The sequence below is a fragment of the Numida meleagris genome, chromosome 23 (genome assembly GCF_002078875.1).
Source record: "Numida meleagris isolate 19003 breed g44 Domestic line chromosome 23, NumMel1.0, whole genome shotgun sequence".
In the NCBI taxonomy this organism is placed as follows: domain Eukaryota; kingdom Metazoa; phylum Chordata; class Aves; order Galliformes; family Numididae; genus Numida; species Numida meleagris.
In genome coordinates this window covers 1,228,232-1,248,091 of record NC_034431.1, presented here as the reverse complement: position 1 = coordinate 1,248,091, position 19,860 = coordinate 1,228,232, and the positions used below count along the sequence as shown (strand labels likewise).

The 19,860-nt window shown below is 47.5% G+C and overlaps 2 protein-coding genes across 14 annotated transcripts in view; one reads left to right on the top strand and one right to left on the bottom strand.

The window, feature by feature from the left end:
* ARHGAP32 (Rho GTPase activating protein 32) overlaps positions 1–19,860 on the top strand; it is a 194,462-nt gene that overhangs the window by 162,844 nt on the left and 11,758 nt on the right. For all 12 annotated transcript variants that reach the window (XM_021376308.1, XM_021376312.1, XM_021376313.1 and 9 more), the window contains 7 exons: positions 223–372; positions 10,133–10,235; positions 13,002–13,146; positions 13,592–13,674; positions 15,383–15,490; positions 17,067–17,212; positions 18,904–19,105. In XM_021376308.1, the coding sequence (XP_021231983.1) occupies positions 223–372; positions 10,133–10,235; positions 13,002–13,146; positions 13,592–13,674; positions 15,383–15,490; positions 17,067–17,212; positions 18,904–19,105 (937 nt within the window). The remainder of the gene's footprint in view (positions 1–222; positions 373–10,132; positions 10,236–13,001; positions 13,147–13,591; positions 13,675–15,382; positions 15,491–17,066; positions 17,213–18,903; positions 19,106–19,860) is intronic.
* KCNJ5 (potassium voltage-gated channel subfamily J member 5) overlaps positions 16,899–19,860 on the bottom strand; it is a 99,634-nt gene continuing 96,672 nt past the window's right edge. For both annotated transcript variants that reach the window (XM_021376326.1, XM_021376324.1), the window contains exon 6: positions 16,899–17,240. Coding sequence is in view for 1 of the 2 variants with exons in the window: in XM_021376324.1 (XP_021231999.1) it covers positions 17,195–17,240 (46 nt within the window). In the remaining variant the exon portion in view is untranslated. The remainder of the gene's footprint in view (positions 17,241–19,860) is intronic.

Sequence of the window (19,860 nt, the reverse complement as noted above, 5' to 3'; positions counted from 1 at the left end):
TAAATGCTTTCCTTACAGCTCTCATGTTACCTCTGCACTGCCCAAGAGTTAGAACTAAAGCCAACTCCGTTTATTACTGGACTTCAGAAAATCTGTTTTACCTGTATATAATTGTTAGCAGTGTTCTCATAGTTTTTACGTGCTCCATCGGATGTGTTATGCTTGGCCTTGTCCAATTGAGCCAAATCTAAAATGAATGGGTTTCTTTATTTTGTTGTGCAGTGTCAAAGAAACACGGCAAGCTCATCACCTTCCTTCGTTCCTTCATGAAGTCCCGCCCCACCAAACAGAAACTGAAACAGCGGGGGATCCTGAAGGAAAGGGTGTTCGGGTGTGACCTGGGAGAGCATCTGCTCAACTCCGGCCAAGATGGTAAGGAGCAGCTCATTCCTGAGTTCTTCCTCTGCTGGGAATCTAAAGATTAAAGAGGGATCGTGTCTAGCAAGGGGCAGGTTGGTACCAGTGGAGAAATATGTAATGGGAATGAATGGCTGAAAGATAAATTGATAGTACTGCTAATTAGAGGCAAGCGTGATGGTTCAGTGTGGGAGCACTGAAGTGAGTTCTCAGTCTCTTGAAGTCTTGGAATAAATACTAAATATTTTTCGGGGCAGGGAAATAAACATTACTGTGTGCGTGAGAGGATTCATTGTTATGGTGAGAGAAGAGTAGATGGAGAGAGTAAAAGTGAGGATGGAAGGACCACAGCTGAGAGGTCTGGTGCTTTGTTACATGAACACTGAGGCAGCGGGATTGGATGGCTGTGCTGGAAGAGCTTACATTGCATGTCTGTGTGCCCAGAAGGAACATGCAAACAGAGCAAGTGCTTTACCTCCTGCAGAACATTGTCTTCCTGTGAGCATAGCAAATAGCACTCTCATTCTGCACCAGCTGCACCTCTGTCAGAAGGAGAATACATTGGCATGAGGTGTACAGGAGGAAAGTGTTAGAGAAATGACTCGTTACTGGTGGAGGAGGAGCCCAGGTGACAGCATCCCGCAAAGCTCCGTAGCCGTGCTCTACATTCAGGTCCCAAACTGGCAAAGCTTTCTCTTAGTTCCCCTGAATTTTTGAGTTTAGTCTTCTAAACTGAGGCAGAAGATGCATCTCAGGCTGGTGTGACAGAACTTGTGTCTGCAGAACTGCGGGACATCATGCCTCTGCTGACCGGAGTTTCTCCCGAGGGGAGGGTGTCAGGTGTGATAGGACGCGTGGAGCAAGCAGGCTGTTGTTGCTATTGCTTTTTCATTTTTGATGAGGGTGCAATTTGTCATTTTTTTAATGGTTGTGTAGGCACCTGAGAAGTAACCCTATAAACAGGCATAGGGAGGGAGGCAAGGATGTTAACAAATGTTTGCAAGAACAGCAGCAGGGATGAGTACTGCACCTTAAAATCTTCCTTTATGACTGGTGACTCACGTTGGGGATTGCAGTGATTATGGGCTGGCAACTGTAGTGTCCTGTTTTGGGGTTAAGTTGTGTGGCTTTTTTAATTCCAGCTTGTAGTGTGTTAACACTTTGGGCCCTTTCGTGTTAGTTGTAGTACATGGGCACATTGTTTGCAGTGAAAGCAGCATGGCCTGCCCTTCCTGTTCCATGTGTAAGTACTGACTGATGGGCTGGTGCCTGTAGGAGTAAAACCAGTTTTGATATGAGGGATTTTTGACTTCTCTCTTGAGTCTAAATGTAGCAAGGCCGTGGTGATGCACCCCTCAAGCATGCTGGCTTACGCAATACGTACCCAGTGGCCATCGCAGCCTGCCTTGGGAGCCCCGTCTCCTTTTGATTTTAGTGCCTTACTCATTTGTTGGCTCTTCTGGGCTTTGAGAGCTTCCCCTGCTAGTGAGGCACCACTTGAAAGCAGACTGTGCTCAGTGGGGAGCAGCTCATTCTGCATCATCCCGAGGGACGTTCCCAGTGGGTTCGGTGCCCCTGGCGCCTGCGCTGCTGCTTTGTTGTGCAGAGCTGCAAGATGCAGCAAATGCAGCACAGTCCCCGATGGGTGACAGCCCTGTGCCCTCTGTAGGTAGGCAGGCTTTTTTCCCCCTAATTTTTTCTCTCAAAGGAAACCAAACAGAACTGAAATGTAGCCTGACCCCAATTAGACAGAGCTGTGCTGGCGGAGGATGTGTTTGTTTAGTGTGGGAGCTGGCTAAATGCTGCATTGCAGCATCCGCACCGCATCCTCAGTTGTGCCTCGGAACATTTGGGATCGTAGCTGTCCCCACTGTGCAGCTCCACACAGTGCTGGGGGCAGTGCTGGGGGCAGTGTGGGCTGTGCAGGGGCCACTGTCAGAGCTCTGCAGGCCGGGCATGGCACCCAGGTGCAGTGTGCTCCTGGATCAGAGCTGCGGTGGCTGAGGGATCCCTGTGCCGGAGCTTGGTGTTCGAGTGCTGCAGGGGATAGCAGGTTGGAATCGCTCGGACTACAGAGGCTGAGGTATGAATCTTGTCAGTGCATTGTTTGCACTGAAATGCTCCTGTTGCCCAGCACTTGATGGAAATATCGTTTCTCTCTGGGCGGTCGGAGCGGAGTGCAGGCTAACCCTGATGTGCCCTGAGCGGTGTTCCTGGGTGTATCATGGCATAATCCCCACAACAAAGTCAGCTCTATTCACAGTGGATCTTGGAGGCTAAAAGCAAATGACACGTTTTGTACCTCCTCGTGTATTTGTTGCATTGATACTTCTTTGTGCATTTGCTGCATTGATACTTTATCAGGTTCCTTAACTGGAAAAGGTGGGTGTAGAAATGGCACTAGTTTTTGACTGACAGGTTTCCCGTTGGAGGAGCTGTAATCTCCTCTTTGTGCTTTAGAGACAGGGGGAGGTGTTGCTTTTCTGGCTGAAAATGCCTGCAGAAGCCAAAGCTTATTAACACTCCTGATTCTTGGTCTCTGTTCCTCCTATTATCGCCAGTTCCCCAAATTTATTATCAATTATTTGTGACAAGTTGGGCAGGATTGAAAAAAAATTAAAGCCGAGCCCTTTCAAAACTGCCTGCGAGATCAAATTAGAGCAGATACACGATCCTGTTATGTACTGGGCACTAGCAACAACTGCTTGCTAGGGAGGGGTTTATTCTCTTCTGGTGGCTGTTATGCTCTTCAGATAAGCTTCTTAACAGCGTATTGGTGGTGACATTCCAGCTTGTTCGGGTCCCTCTGCTGTTACCTCTCCTTCAAGTGATCCCTCTGCTGCTCCTGGGCGATATCTTTGCCTTTGACACTAACTCACTGCAGATGCAAGTATAGGAAGAACAGTGTTACCCCAGCAGAGTAACACAAGGAGTGGGATCTTGGGCAGCCTGGTGGCAGAGACCTGCAGAACTCTGGTTGCCCTTAGCTCAAGGATAAACTGTAATCTACATGTCACCTCTTTGGTTCCACGTATTCATGTGAAGAGTCCCTTCTTCTAGCCAATAATTTTAATTATAACAAAAATCTGAATGGCTGGCCTTGGATCTTGGCCATCTGTGAAGGAAGCCTTGGTTTGGAATTTGGAACAGCTGAGTTTTAACGTATTTGTTCATTTTAGGTTTTCTTGATGTCTTAGCTCTTAGCGGGTAAATGAGCTGGTGCCCAGTTTCTTGCCGTTTGAGGATGAAATTGAACATTGCAAAGAAGTGAAAAACACTTTGCTAAAAAGCAGAAAGCTATAGATATTTATAACCGTGTTACTTTTTTGCCTTTCCTCTTTTTAAGGACTATTTTTAAATATAAGCACAAGACGCTCCCAGAAATCCAGGAGCTTCCAGGTTGTGTTCTGAAGGCGCAGCTCAAATGCCTGCGTGGCATTTCCTTTGCAGAGAATTGCTTTGCTCCTAGATTTTTGCTTCAGAAAGACGCTTCAGCATTTGTAGAGTTTCCATCAGCAACAGATAAGTGTGACATGGGCTCCCTGCAATTCAAACAGCAAATGGTGGCATGGCAGTAGGGATCCTGAAGCGTGGCCCCAGGTCTGCAGGCAATGGCTACGTCACGACATTTGGCTACGCAATGACTTCCTGCTCTTACACAAAGGTTTATTGAAGGGCTGCACGAAAAAAAGGCAGCTTGTGTGTGTTAAACAGAATTATTGCATTGGCCACAGCCATTACTATGGGCTGAAGGTTTCTGTGAGATGCGTTCACTCTGTGAGCGAGGCCTTGGGCGCTTCTGTACTCTATTCCCAGCTGAAAAGTTTGAATGTGCACTAAAGAGTTGCAGACCTCCAGGAGGTTCAGATCTGGCATCACACTTCTGTCTCTGTTTTTAAGCACTTGTATGTCTGAAGGTTTTGGTAAGATGCCTCTTGTGTGACTTACATCAAGTTCCCTAAAGTCAGATTCATCTCAGTTACCCACACAGGTGTAAGAGAGATAGTGGGTCCTAACTTCCCCATGGGCACCTCAGGAAAGATAATGCATGCTTACTTCTTTGGTAAGATTGGTAATGTCCTCAGATAGCTGTAGGAAGAGAGCCATAAATAAAGCAGTGGGCAAGTGCAGGATTCCTCTGGAGGTTACAGCTCCCAAACCGCTGGGTGCACCTTGTGCTTCCCAACAAACCTACCTCACAGTGCAGATACTGATGAAACTCTTCTCCTCCTTTAATAGTATTTGTATGGCACAGTCCCATTGAGAAAACTGAAAGTGAAGGAGAAGATTCTCGCTTAAGTACTTTGTGTAGTTAAAGAGAAACAGCAATACGTCTGCCAGTGCCTTGAATGGGCTCAGAGGACAGCACTCATAGTGAGGACGTGATTCTCCATTGGTAAACGTTTTTCAGTACTTGAAACTTTGAAAGTTTATCGTATCCTTCATGCCACAGTTATAGTACACTTTGTATCCTCCCCAGGTGATTTGTCTTGTTCTTGAGGAACCACTGGTAAAGGGGGATGTGACACACTGGGATTTGGTTTGTGTGTCAGAGCCCAAACCTTCACCTGTATCTGACAGACCTCTACCGTTCCCTGCTTGCTCTGTGTTTTGCAGTGAAGAAATACCATCCTGTCTCAGCACTTTCTGATGCATCTGAGCCCATGCTGGCCTCAGCTCTGCACACACTGCAAACTTGGAAAAAAAAACGGCTCTGAAGTTGCATTCTGGGGCAGCACTTGTTCCTTAATTGGTTTTGCATAATTTCACAGATCTAAACATGTCAGATGTTTCCAAAAAGTGCCTGCATCACCGGAGCGCTTGTGTAAGGCATGCAGAGCTGGTGTGCTTTGTGTGCCCGGGCATTTCTTCAGGGCTGGCAGCGTGTGCCTCTGCACAGACACCCACATGAAGATGGACCCTGCAGCCTGGACACCACCAGCAGCGCCTGCCCCAGCGTGCACATGAGCACAGAACATTCCACTTTCTGCAGATGCATGCGCTGCTGCACAAACTCCTTGAACACCAGTGGATACTTCTAAAGGCCAATAGTTCTGAGCTATTTGGGGCAATTTTCCAACCATAACACGCACTGTTATTGCTTCACCATCTGCCCTCTCAATTGCTGGAACTCAAGATTACTAGGTATGGGGGTTAGCATTACAAAGAGGCACGTGGAGTCCCCACAGAGAATTACTTGTTTTTGGGGATGTAGTTGCAAAAAGGGAGAACTGAGGAGGCAATGCAAGCTCTGGCAGTTAAGAAAAGAGACAATTCCTCAGTCCCCTCCCTTCTCACCCTGCCCGCAGCTGTGAGGAGAGACATTCTTCATGCCTGAGTGACCCAGGGGACAGCAGGGAGTTGAAAATTAATTTGCATTTTGAAACGCTGCAGCTGTAGGGAGAACAAACAGGAGAAAAAAATGTTTCTCTCCATGCAGGAATTGCTGGTGCTCTTACCCCCACTCTGCTCCTGCTGAGGTGGGTGCTTTGCTCTCTCTTAACATACTGTAGTGTGACTGATCTAAATGGAAAGCACTAGCACGCAGTCTATGTAGGAATGTATCGGTAGTAGATTTGTTCCATTTAATAGATATGCATGCAAACAACTGCAGAGAGTTAAATGGATACCACCTGGGAGATGGGTGTACCATACAGCAGCACCCATCTTTGATGTAAATGCAGTAGGAGTAAGCATGGTAACTCAACGCAGGAATTCCCTAGCACAGATACACAGCGATGCTGAGCATGGTGCTGATGTCACAGGGCTCCGTCAACATGGCTGACTGCCTGCCTGCCCGGATTGATGCAGCACTGTGAGATTTACGTTTCTCAGGCTTGGACCTTGTCCTTTTTTTTTTTTTCTTACACAGTTCCTGGACCAGCTGCCATAAACAAGTGCAGCCTTACACAGCAGAGCGCAGTGCCGGAGGCTGACACTGCAGTGGGCACTGCACGGTGACCAACCCGTGTTTTATGGCCCCTCTTCGTTATCACCAGGGAGGCAGAACACGAGTCACACCTTCAAATAAAAACGCTGCACGTTGCCAGGAAGTAGTGCAGCTTGTAGTAGCTGCCTTGGACTTTACTCAGCACCTCAAGAGCACGAATCCTTACAGCGTGGGTCGCTCCTGGGAAATCAGGAAGGGAGCATCTCTGAGCACAGTCATTGTTTGTTTGGTCTTGTTCTTCTCTCTTAATCCTGGTAATTCAAACTTAAAGACACAGATGTAGGATGAGCCAAAGGTCCCGGGAAGAGAATATTTCAAAGTTAGCTTTTCTCTGAACACATGGGGTGTGTTGTTCTCTGTGTGCTTATAAATGCACGTGCAGGCGATGCCCCAGGTGGAAATACTTGGACATTTCTTTGAAAAATTGATCTATAATAGGAGAATGACTGGGGTAAAAGCAACACTGTTCCTTGGCTATATTTGTTGGTATGTTCTTAAACAACCTTGTGTTCGTGCAGTAAGGGAGATGGATGCATTTGGCTTTACCTTTGCCTAGGTTGTTGGGTGGCACTCAGGGCCGTTCATTTGCTGTGCCTGGTGGGTGACAGGTTTTGCTTTCCACGTTGGTTTGCTGTGTGTGGAATTCAGCTGAGCAGCTGCATTTCAACATGCTGTGGTCCATTAACCAGCCAAAGGCCTGGCTTATGTGGCAGCACACCTTATTGTGGTGCTATTGTGGAAACAACGCTGCAAGGGGGAGCTTGATGGGAGGCCTCATTCCCCAGGCTGAACAAATAGTTCTGATTCCAGTAATGCACCAGAAAAAATAAAAATATAAAAAAGCTTCCCAGAACCCAGGGAGGGAACATTATAAATGATTAAAAAGGAAAAAAAAAAAACCCACAAAACAAAACAACAAGATGACAGGAGAGGAAATGTGCCTGATTTCAAGATGAATCAAGTTGTTCTTCAGAATGAAAACCATAAAAGTTCTGCCTCCTCTTAATGGGGAAGAATTAACCAGTTAATGAGCCCTAGGAGATGCAATAAACCTTTCATACCAGTGGAGAGATGCTCAGGAACAAGTTGAAGCAATTGCTCTGGCTGCTGTGGGGATGCAGTCTGGCAGGGCCTTGGCTGGGGCAGCCGTTCCCATTGCTTGGCCGCAGTGCCTGTGGCTGGAGGGGGTGAGGGATGGAGGGAAGGTGGTGGATTTTGGAGTGGGACGTGAGCAGTGCTCAGGGCCTCACCAGGGGGAGGTGTTCACAGGTAGCACCTGGCGGTGGGCTTGGCAGGGCCTGGAGCTGGAGATGGTGCTGCTCAGGGAAGGAATGAGACCAAGAGCAAGTGTTGGTGCGCTGCTGATATCTGCCTGGGGATTTGGATCTGCAGAGGGCTGTGTGCTGGGGTCAGTAAGCACGGACAACAGTTCTGTGCCCCCAGCAGGGGTGCAGACAGAGGTAACAGGGAGGCACAGATGCCTGCAAGAGGCAGGGTATGGGTGGCCATCATGGCACAGCTCACATTTGCCAAATGAAGCTATGGCGTGTGCTGTCTTCCTGATGCTTCGTTCTGATGGTAATAGATGATTCCTTACACACACACACACACATGTAAGTGTGGAGCTAGCTAAAGGGCTTACAATTCAAAGGGGAGAGGGCGATTAAACACGCTTGTCAGGTGTCGTCTTTGTTCAAAAATTAGAAAAATCAAATCGCCATTCCAGCAAAGGGCCTTCAAGTATAATTAAGGCTCTACTTGTATTTCAGTCACTTCTTCAACCATGCAAAATTCCCCCCAAAATATCTGTGGTGCTGGCATGATATATTTAGCTTAAAGAACAGATCGTCCTGGCAACCAGATTAGGAAATGCGTGGAACAAGCCTGCTGGATGTTTTCAGCACGCGTTAATTCTGACTGTGCCCCAGCCCTTCCTCATGCTGTATGCAGAGTGCTGTTGTTGCTGCAGCCCCCTCCTCCCCTCCGTGCTCCCCTGACCTGATTCACAGCATCACAACGGGTCGCTGCTCAGATGAGCGGGTGCATAAATACCACTCTTAGCATGCTGTTTGTTCACACAGCTAGATCAAACCCAGAAGGAGGGGCGGAGAAACGAGGGGTCCGTGTGGGCTGCCCCTGTGCTGCGTGGTGTCAGCCTCCCTGGTGGGAACCAGCCAGGCAGGGAATGTGCCATTTATTGGCTCGCTTATTTCTTTCAGTGGGTGCTGCTAATTTCGTGGGACATCCCACATAGTCTTGCTTTGTCTCCATGAAACCAAACTGAGCCTTGACGTCGTGTGTCTTGCAGTCCAAGGTGCTGTCCTTCCTCGCACTGTGTCAGCATCAGCCCCGTGCCCACTGCAGGGGATGTTGCAGTGCTCAGCTCCCAGCTTTCTGCATCCATTTATACCTGGGTCACACTTGTCTAATGCTGCAGTGCAATGCAAAACATATTGTCGCCTTTTTTGGCAACTCCTACCCTATCCACTTTACGCATTAGAACTTTCCTCTTCAAGAGGTGTGGAATTTTTTTTGCGTGAAGAGTAAGTGTCCTCTAAAAATGCTTCCTGAATCCGTATTCCAGTGTGGGGCCATCTGTTCTGCCTGCCCTGCTCTCAGACGTTCAGCTGGTGGCACTGTGGACGACTGACGTGCGTTTTCCCCACACGCTCTCCACAATGGGGACCACACGTTCTGCCTGGCTGGGCCCGCACGGCCACGTGGGTTCGTTCTGTGTGCCCAGTGTGGAGCAGATGTGCCCATAACCCAGGGTCTGCTGACCACCAGGGAACCATTCACCACGACTCTTCTCTCGCCTGTTTGCTGCAAGCCCAGAGAGAAGCAGCGAAGCACAGAGCGTCTCAGTTCAGCTGCACTTAGGAGAACTGACTGGCAGATGGCACTTGCTGCTTGATAGAAGGGGATTTGCCACGTGACCTATTGAGGATCCGTGTCACGTGGCAAATGGGTCAGACTTAGCATCTAATGTAAGAGTAAATCTCAGTCGCCATAGGAGCTGTGGCACGAAGGTGGTTTGTGGAGGAATCCTCAAGGATCTGGGCTTTGCCGACATCCACAAGAGCTCAGTCCCAATTTTCTTTGTGCTCAGAGAAGTTGTACCTCCCTACGAGAAATAAAATGACGTGCTCCTCCTCAAACCTACATGGATGGACAGACAGCTCAGGCAGTGGAGGCCGCGTGGGGCTGAAGTCAACTGGAAAGAATCAGTTGGTGAAGTGGCTTGAATATTAACTTGACACCTAATTATACCTTCTGGGCTTATTTTTTCCATTCTGTCGTACCACGGTCTATCTGCTGTTTCTGTGAGTGTGGTTTGTTGTGTGCTTTGGGGAGGAAATTGCCAGTTGTAAACACTCCACTTTCCCTGGTGCAGAAAGCAGCATCCATTCAATGTTTGTATTTGCTGAAACCAAACCGGGTAAGCCAATCCCATGTTGGTCTGAAAACAAAGGAGGCCTTCTGGCCACGGAGAGCGTATTGAATGAGTTTTACAGCTCTTCTGGACGTGAGATTTAACACCACTGTTGTTGTGGGAGCTGAGAACGGACTTGCAGTGTCTCTGGCTTCACCAGAATGACTTTTCTCCAGGCTGATTCATAGGTCCTGGCGCTTCTTTAAAGCAAAGAACTCACCTCTGTCCAGTTTCCTCACCAGTTCCCGCAGTGACATCTGTGGCAGCTTTCTCCTCTGAGGAAGAACTAAGCAGTAGGCCGGCTGGGCTTCGTGGATGGGGCCTGACAAGAGCACAGCCTGAACCAGGACCTGAGTAACAAGCTCAGCTAACCAATAGCACTTGTTCTTTAGTCCCCCAGGTCCTCAAAAGCTGCACTGAATTCATTGAGAAGCATGGCATTGTGGATGGGATATACCGCCTGTCCGGCGTCGCGTCCAACATCCAGAAACTGCGGTAAGAGCGCTGCGAGCGACCAGCGGTCAGCAGGGGAGGGATGGGGCACGTGCCGTGTTCCGGGGGCTCAGAGCCCTGTGCTGTGGGGCAGCTCTGTGCAGGCAGCGTGCACTCAGCAGTGCTGCACCAGGCTTGTGGCTGTTCTGTAGGAACACAGGTTGCTCGGTAGACTTGGTGGTGCAGGAAGTTCTCCTTCAGGATGGAGCACGGGAAGGCTCTGGGACTGCGGTGTCACCGCTGTCAGATTTCATTCCTGTTCCCTCTTGTTCCCGGAGCCCTTTTGAGCAGCTGATGTTTCTTCTTGCTGCTTTGGGCTCCTGGCATATTAGCAATTAATTAGTGACATGTGATGGAGCACTTGCATAATCCTTGGTGGGCGGCATCGCCGTGCTGCGTGGCTGTGCGGGGGAAGGCGAGGTGCGCCTCGTCCCCACTTTGGAGCTGCTCTCATCAGCGTTTTTGTTCTTTATCCTTTTGTGAGGCTCTGGATTTTTGCTCCCCTCGCTTGCTGTGCTTTCTTCTGTTGTGAAGGGACTGAGAGAACCTCGTGGGATGTGACTAATTCCAGTTTTGATGGCAGGGCCACAGCCCCACAGAGGCAGCAGAGGGGTATTTTCCCTATGGAGGATATCCTTTTTGTACCAGCTATTCCCAAGTTAAACGGACAGGTTTGAGCCAGCACAGTTACTGTACAAACCCTTGTATGGATGGGCTTATTCTGGTTCAGCTTAATCCTGTCCTTTCATCACAGCAAGTTCAATTTTAAGAATCTGCTTGTGAGGCTTTGATATGCAGGCTCCAAGGGCCCTGCCTGTAGCTGTTGTGTGCAGCAGTCTGCTGAACGAAATGTTTGTCCTTGCCTCAGTTCCATCCCTTTAATTCCCCGTTCTGACTTGTGCTGGTCCATCCTTTCAATCTCTGCTTTAGCCCATTTTTTCCCTTTGCGTAGCCGCGACCGTTTTCTATTTGGATGTACTCCAAAGGTGCTTTAAAAATGTTTTTCTTTAATTGCATAATTCCCTGGTCTAATACAGAGAATGAGATGATAGCCTCCTTCTCAGTTTTCTGAGACAGAAGGGGTGGAATACATGGCATAACTTGCAGACACTGTCCCTGTTGTTCATCTAAATCACTGCTGCTTTTTGTATGCAATATCTGCCATGATGTGTCTGATAAGCACAGCAGTGTCAAGTTGGCACGTTTCCCCCTGCATTCTGGTTTTGGCTTTTTTGGACATACCGCAAAGCTCCCCTGCTAACAAAATCTTCCCTTAGGGAAGACTGGATGTAAGGCTTCCCTTTCCTGACTCCATGTTCTGCTTCTGCAGGGGCAGTTCTCTAACATGGCATGAGATTTCTTCCATGGCAAATAACTCAGGGGTAGCGGGAGGGCCACAGAAGGGCAGGATGAGGCCAGGGATCCCTCAGGGCTCAGTTTATTTGTAGGGGTGGGCTGCTGCCTTCCCCTGCTCTCAGTTCTGAGTTCTCTCTTCTGTGGAGCCAAGTGCAGGAAACAAGTTTGTCTTCCAAATGTAAGTGATGAGTCAGAACATGCCTGTGGGAGCTGTAGATACCGAACACTGAGGACTGTGGTTACAGGGAATCCATCAGTCGGGGAAAACAGAAACCTTTATTTCCTTCTGTGCTATGCCATGCTGTCTTTGGGATGAGGATCTGGAGCAGACTGTTCATCTTTTTGTCTGAAGAAGCAGACCTCTCTTCTCCCCCTCATCTCCCCCTTTGTGTCCAGGCGCAGGGAGCAGCTCCTTCCTCATCCTGTAGGGGATGCACACCTGACCACTGCACTTCCAAGTACGCCTGGTGCCTTCAGCATGGTACTGACTGGTTCTTTCCTGCAGCACAGAGGCAGGCTCTGTGTCTGAGCCTGATGCAGGTTGTACCTTCTGTGTTACACAGTGCTTGGCTTGGATGGGGAGGCCAGGATGAGGGCCCCCCGAGCCCCTGACATTGCTGTGATTGGAGTGTAGACAAGGTGACCCCCGGTGTTGATGATAAGCACTTTGGTTTGCAGCTGAAAGAGGATTGCAGGGAAACCAAGCTCTGGCTGCAGCAGCTCCCTGTGGCCTGACTCACCCTGCTGGCCCCTGCAGAGCTGGCCTGCTAATTCAAAACTGCAATCTCCATGCACATACCTTAGCAGCGAGCCAGCTCCTGGCCTTCTAAGCCCAGCTTTTCTTTCATAGATGTTTGAGATTTTGTTTTTTCTCTCTCTGAAAACCAAGGGAATGCTCCTGGATTGTCTTCACGTGGTTCCTGGCTCTCTTCACCCCATAGCAGAGGCGTGCTCAGCTCATCAGCGTGGACCCAAGGAATTTCTGCATGCTGTAGTTTCCATGTGCAGCAGCTGCCAGTGGCACTGCTGCTCAGCATTGCTTTATCATTTCAGATTCCAGGCCTTTGAAATGCAAAGGGACAGCAGCTTTCATTCTGACCTGCAGGGATTCTTCCTCCAGGCAGCTCCATCGGATTGCCTCCGTGCTCCTGGAAACATGCTCCGGGGGCTCTGCAAGGGATTGCAGACTAAGCAGGCAGTTGTAAAGCTAACTGAAAATGCCTTACCAGAAAGAAAAGGTCTCATTTTGGAAACATCCAGTCTAGCATGGCTCATGTGGTGTTGGTGACTAAGTATTTCTTTTTTCCTGTACATCAGGAACCCATTGCTTTTCTTGACTGTAATTTATATTGCTTTTTTCTATTTGTTTTCTTCTTTTTCAAACGCCTCTGCCCGTTTTTGTGTCCTCTCCAGCCATGAGTTTGACTCCGAGCAGATTCCTGACCTAACCAAGGACAATTATATCCACGACATTCACAGTGTGAGCTCCCTTTGTAAAATGTACTTCAGGGAGCTCCCGAACCCTCTGCTGACCTACCAACTCTACGAGAAGTTCTCAGTAAGTACAAGGCTATGTCTTTCATTTACCTCTTCCCTGGGCCTCGTGGCATGACCTGTCACATACACATACATCTGTGCACCCTTTTTTGTCTTAGTTCAGTTTAAGTTGGGTTTTTTCTAGAGATCCCAAGGGTGTATGTGTAAAACAAGCAGCTTCCTGCACACCAGATGCCCACCTGGTGTTAGCATCCTGCCACTCAAACAGTGGGAGATGGGTGCAGCAGTGCCCCATGAGGTTTACTCATGTGTCTTTGCCATGTCCTGCATCCTATTGATGCCACTCAGCTGCATGCTGCTGTGTTCCCAAGATGCCTCTTGGAAGGCAGAGAGGCTCAAAGAATCCCCCTCAATACTAACGAGCGATGCGTTGTCCCCATAGTTCCAGACCCTGGGGCAGGTATCTAGCCTGATTTGTGTCTAACTCCCTTTCTGCATTATTCCAGGATGCTGTTTCTGCTGCTACAGATGAGGAGCGGTTGGTCAGAATCCACGACGTCATCCAGCAGCTGCCCCCCCCTCACTACAGGTCAGTGCTGCTGCGTCTCAGAGGGAAATGATGCTAGCTACGTTGTGCTGTGTATATTCAAGGGGGTTATGGGTAGACAGAGTTGATTTATATTTCTCTTAGATCATTACCCACCACACATTATCTACTTTGCACAGTCTTATTTGTCTTCCTCTGGAAAGTCCAGAGAGGAGGGACATCCACGCTCAGGAGGTCAGAAGCAGCCGGTGTCACTGAGGAATGCCCATGTTTGGGTCCATTCCTTGGCACAGGGCCACGCTGGGTGCAGCTGATGGCTGAGGTGGTGCTGGGCTCGGGCTTGGTGCTGCAGCGTGGCACTTAGGATCTGCTTAATGTTTAATGCCAATAGCAATAAGAATAGCTAGCAAATGCTAACGCTGACCTAATAACTATTTATAGTGTTTATCATTTAAATGGCACGAGCTCATTAGAATAGCATGCAGTAATTAGTATTCATAATATCAATATATGCTAATTGGTATTCATGATTATTTTTAGTGTATGGTAATTTAGCTTTTATCATTGCAATGTATATTAATAGGCATTTACCAGTATCAGTAACCTCTGCAATGTACAGTAAATGTCCTAGTACTACAAAGTGTGGTGATTGGTATTAATAAATAATTGGTATTAATAATATTGTAATTAGTCTTGACCAATTATGCATCGATTAGTATAAAAATATATGTTAATCTTAAAATATTAATAACTAAGTTATATTTAGTGATAACTAAATATAATGGTGATTGGTATGGTGATTGATCACTAATTTACTGAAAGACAAATTAACCCATCATAATGCATGTCAATCAGTAGTGACCAATCCTAATGTGATATGTTAGAATTTATGCTAGCAGGTATTCAAATGTTAATGAGCAGTGTATGGTAATTAGCTTGAATTATTATAATGTATGTTAATTGCTAATTAAATATCATTGAGTGATTTATGTCCTGTATGGGATTTAATAGTAACTAAACGTAAGCTGTGGTAATTAACGAGCATGCAGGCAGGTGCTGAGCTGCAGGCAGCAGTGTGGGATGCAGTGAGATGGGGCTGTGGGTGCTGGAAGGAACGGAGCCCATCCCTCTCCCTCGCCCCAGTTTCGCTGTAGCAAGAGTGGATAATGTAAAAAGCAGCTTTATTTTCATCTGGACAGCAGGCCTGGGAGGTTTAACCTGGAATCCACTGGGTAGGCAGTCATTTCCTAAGCTGAATTCAGATACACTTTCCTGCTATCTTGAGCTGTTTAAAGCTCAGCATACCCTTACCAGGTTAGCGTTCAGTGTTCTTTCCTGTAACTCTCTAAGGAGCACTGCACTATGACCAAAATGCTACCCAGTGCTGCATAAGTTGCATTTCAGTGTCACAGTGTGATAATTAAGCAGCCACGCGATGAACTTCGGGGTGCTCTGCTTCCTGATCCTGCTGTGCTGGTGGCATTGGGCTGATCCCCCCTCCGCCTCCATGGCTGCTGTGGCAGAAAGCAGCTTTTTCCTTTACCCTGGATGAATCAGAAGAGATCCCCCCTCACCCCACCCCTGTGTAATTGTAATGATACAGACAACTTGACCCTTCTTCTTAGGGTACATGGTTCAACTTGTGTTTTGATTGCTTACAGAGAAAGAAAATAATGAACTGAGGTTTGTTTTGTCAGTTGCAGCGTGGCATGCTCATTGGTGCTGAACATTTGCCTCTCTTGTTTTCCAGGACACTGGAGTACCTAATGAGACACTTAGCTCGTCTAGCTGATTACTGCACCATCACAAATATGCACGCGAAGAACTTGGCGATTGTGTGGGCTCCAAACCTTTTAAGGTAAACTTTTTTCTTCCGTTTCAATACAAGACTTAGATCTGTTCTCCAGGAAAAAATAAAGAAACAAACAAAACCAAACGGTCTTACCTTTTTCTCCATCAAATGTGCATTTCTCCTGTGACATTTCTAATAAGTTACTCAGAACCGGGGAAGAGCAATGGGCTCTTCTCCCCAGTCCCACCAGCACAATTTCTAGATGATAATTTCCACTCTCAGTTAGATGGGACTGGTGTGTCCTTGAGCATCCAGCAAAATTTGTTCAGTGGCATCGCTGAACAAATTTCCCACTGCAGAAGTCTCCAGAGTCCACTTTGACAGCTTCTGGCTGCGAAAATTCAGACTTAGGGAAATGAACTTGGAGAAATGACTCCTAAAATTTGTTTTGAACGTGCCTAACAGGCTATTCTAAAATGAATGGTGTAATTTTAAAATTTGTGCTTTAAAGGAAAGAAAGAAAATCACCCCTGGCCTCTATTGTATTGATTTCTGCACTGCTTTGTTACCAGCATGAGAAGTCTGAGTCATAGCTCCCCCCCGTGTGCAGTTAATGAAGGAGAGCTATTTTCTCCTCTCTGGCAATTCACTCACAGGCACTCTTTTAAAAGATCTCATTTGAGTTTGCTGCTGTGAATATTGGGGTTCTTGCTGAGCAGGACCAGTCGGAGACATTCCCTGCTAGAGGGAAAACCGTGCAGAAGCCCACGCTGAGCTTTGTGCAGTGCCACTGCATTAAACTGCTGCCACTCGTTGTTTCTGGAAGGCAGTGAATGGTGAGCTCCCTGCTTTGTGCGTGCAATACATTTACCTCCATCTGGACCTGCCACACACTTCTTTTCCTTTTTGACCAAGTATTTATCTTGCCTGTTTCAGTAGGTCTCCAGCCTAAAACCAAAATCTGGGTATGCCTTAGTTTCAGCTGGGATGGAATTGTTTTCTTTACCGTGTCTGGTATGATGCCATGTTACAGTTCTAGGAGAAAAACAGTGCTGATAACACAGCGGTGTTCATAGGTGCTGCTAAACAGTGCTGTGCAGAGCCAAGGCCATTCACAGCAAATGGCCCAGGGAGCTGGGGGGAGCAGGACGAGGACAGCTGACTGAGACTGGCCAAAGGAATATTCCATCCCATATGGCATCAAGTGGAAGGAGTTTGGAAGGGAGTGGGAGTTCGTCTCTTCTGCTGCTCAGGGGCTAGCTGGGCATCAGGGGGTGGTGAACGATATATAGTTATACCTATTATCCTATCTGAGTAAATAGTTTTTATTTCAACCATGAGTTCTACTTGTGCTTTTCCCCCAGTTCTCTCCCCTGTGCCACTGGGAAGGGGGGAGTGAGCAAGCAACTGCATGGTGCTGAGCCACCTGCCAGGTTAACCCACAGCAGGGTATAAATCACTGCAGCCAGTATGGTCATTTGTATAATGCTTTGATGAGGTTTAATCTTGTTTGTCCCTAAAGTCTTGCCTGCCCATGCAGTGAGGAACAACAGTTAACACGTGCCAAAGCCTTACCCATGGGGCATGCACCTTCCCACTCTTCTGGCTGGTTGCAGTTGTACTTAATCTGCCTTTTCTCCAGATCAAAGCAGATTGAGTCTGCCTGCTTCAGCGGAACAGCTGCCTTCATGGAGGTGCGGATCCAGTCAGTCGTTGTGGAATTCATCTTGAACCACACAGATGTCCTCTTCAGCTCCAAATTCAGCTCAGTCATACGAGATGGAGCAGGTGAGTGTCATCCTCTGTTAGCTTTACCCTGATCAAAAACAGTAGCAGACACTTAATGGAAATCCAAGCCTCCTCCACAATATTTGGAATACGCTTTTACTATCAAGGAGACAACACATTTCCAAGGTTTTATAAGAAATATAAATATGGCAAATATGGCTACCATCGTCTTTCTGACATAGCCAAGGATGCTCTACAAGAACATACATCTGAGTGTTTGGCTGCTACCATTAGGTCCTAGCACTGAAAAGCCATACAGAATAAGTTAAATCTGTTCCCCTACTCCCTCTCTTCTTCTTAAAATCACTACTCATGTTAGATGAGTAAAGGCAAAGAGTACAAGCTGTTATTATTCGACAGTTTGTTGCATCTGCTTTGATAACCTGACCTAATGCAATTGGCACAGTCACTGCAGTTATTACCACCTGTGGAGTATACATAGCTGCTTTTCCAGAATATTTGCTGCTCCCCATTTTTATACAAGCGTTACTCTGCTTTGGATAGCACAGTTGCTGTAAATCAGTCCAGCTTTTGTTCCTACTGGAAGGCAGTGTTTGTGTCAGTAGGATCAGAGGTGAGCTTGGCTGAGAAGGAACAGCCCACAGCAGGAGGAGCTCTGCCAGGGGAAGATCAACATGCAAGGAACCTGAGCCAAATGATCATCCGGGCTTTAGAATGGAGCATATCTTGTTTAATGACTCAGGCATTCACACTGTCTCCTTTGCCACAAAACTGTGGGGCGGAAGGGCCGGGGTATTTCACAGTGTATCAGCTAAGCTCAGGAATACTGAGCTCTGCACATACTGCCCCTCTGAGCACAGCATCTCAACCTGTACCCAGGCTACAAGAAGCAAAAGCATTCTCCAGCCTGCTTTAAGCCATCCCAGGTTAGTCTAGTTGGAAGACAGCTGGATGTCTGTATGCCTGTTGGGCCCAAACTTCACCCTGGGTACTCACATACAGCTGACAAACACATGAGGCTGTGCACACATTACCCAGGAGCTGTGATGTTAAAGGACTAAGTAGTAGGAATGGATCCAACCAGGATGTTGATGCAAGGGGATGATAGACTTCCTTCCCACACCTCTTACTCACATGAGAATAACCATGTAAATACTTGCTCTATAAACAATGGCAAACAAGGACAGCTCTTAGAGCAGACTCCTCCTGCTCCCTTGCAGCACTGCTCTGCACTGTGAGGCTTAACAACAGATCCTAGCAGCTGGCATTTGTCTCCAAGAACAAGCACAGGCTGTAAGCAGGCCGAGAGCAAGGCACAGCTAGATGCAGTTCACCGTGTCCACCTGCATGTCAGTTTGTACAGCTTCAGTCATGTGCAGCATTTCCTGTTGCTGGATCCTGAGAGTGTCTAAACCCAAACTTTATGAGAAGAAAAACATCACTATCGTTACGATGTTTTGCCTGGAGAAGAAGCTTGATTAAAATATGGCAGGGAAGGTTTCTATCCCACTTTCCCCCATTTGCTAGGTTTTTTATTTTTGTGTGTTCAAATACAGTAAGCTGCTCTCAATTATGAGTATGTCCTTTGCCATAAACATGCCTCTGACAAAATGGTTATTTTGACATCATCTTCCAATGGCTAGGATAAGAACACAACACCTCCCCCAGACCTGCGATGGCTGTGCTGCTGCTTTCTGATCCTGCCTCTTATCTGTGGTTTTCCCTTACAGGGCACAGTTCTTTATCACGGCCCAAGTCTCTGTTGGTGTCTTCTCCTTCCACAAAGCTGCTCACACTGGAGGAGGCACAGGCACGGACACAAGGCCAGATCAACTCCCCCATCGTGACAGACAACAGATACATTGAAGTGGGAGAAGGCCCTGCAGCTTTACAGGGGAAATTCCACACGGTCATTGACTTTCCATCAGAAAGGTAGAAAGGAGTTTCTTTTCCAGCACATATTATAATTATTTGGATTTTTTTTTCTATTATTACTACTGCAAAAACTTACTGAAACTAACTTACACTAATCATGCATGAAGTGTTGTAGCCAATTTCCACCCACTTTGAGGATTCACCTAACACACAGTTGCCCAGTAGGCTTAGTTTAGCCACACAACGATGCCATTCCTTTCTTTTTGAGCAGGCAGACACGAGATGTGTAAAGCCAGCTGCTGGCTATCCTTGCCTGTACTAGCTGTACCTGGAAACATGGGGGTTTTCCAGATTCCAGGACCCCATGCCTGAAACAAATTCTGTTTCTCCAAGCAGAGCCATTGGACAGACTTGCTGACACTAGAAGTTAAACATGGCAGTGGGAGGGGGCTGATGATTTGTTAGCAGCTGAAGAGATGCTTCTGAATGCCTTGTATGGGTGCACAGTTCCTCAGAAAACAGTTACACCTGCCACTGAATAAAAGCCATCCCTTAGATGCTGTACTGTACAGACATGGAGACTTTGCTCGCCTGCACTGCATCTTGCTTTGTATAGTTTAGAGGAATCTAGCTGACAAGACTTCAGGGCTGAGTTGTAAGAATGGAAACATCCTCAACTTTTTTTGAAAGAGACCGAAGTTCCTAAGGTCTGTTTCAGCAGAAGCCAGGCAGTGCTAGTTACAAGCCACTGGCCTCAAGAGCTCAGTGCAGCCCTTCCCTCACCCTGCACCACAGCTCACACCATTCACTCT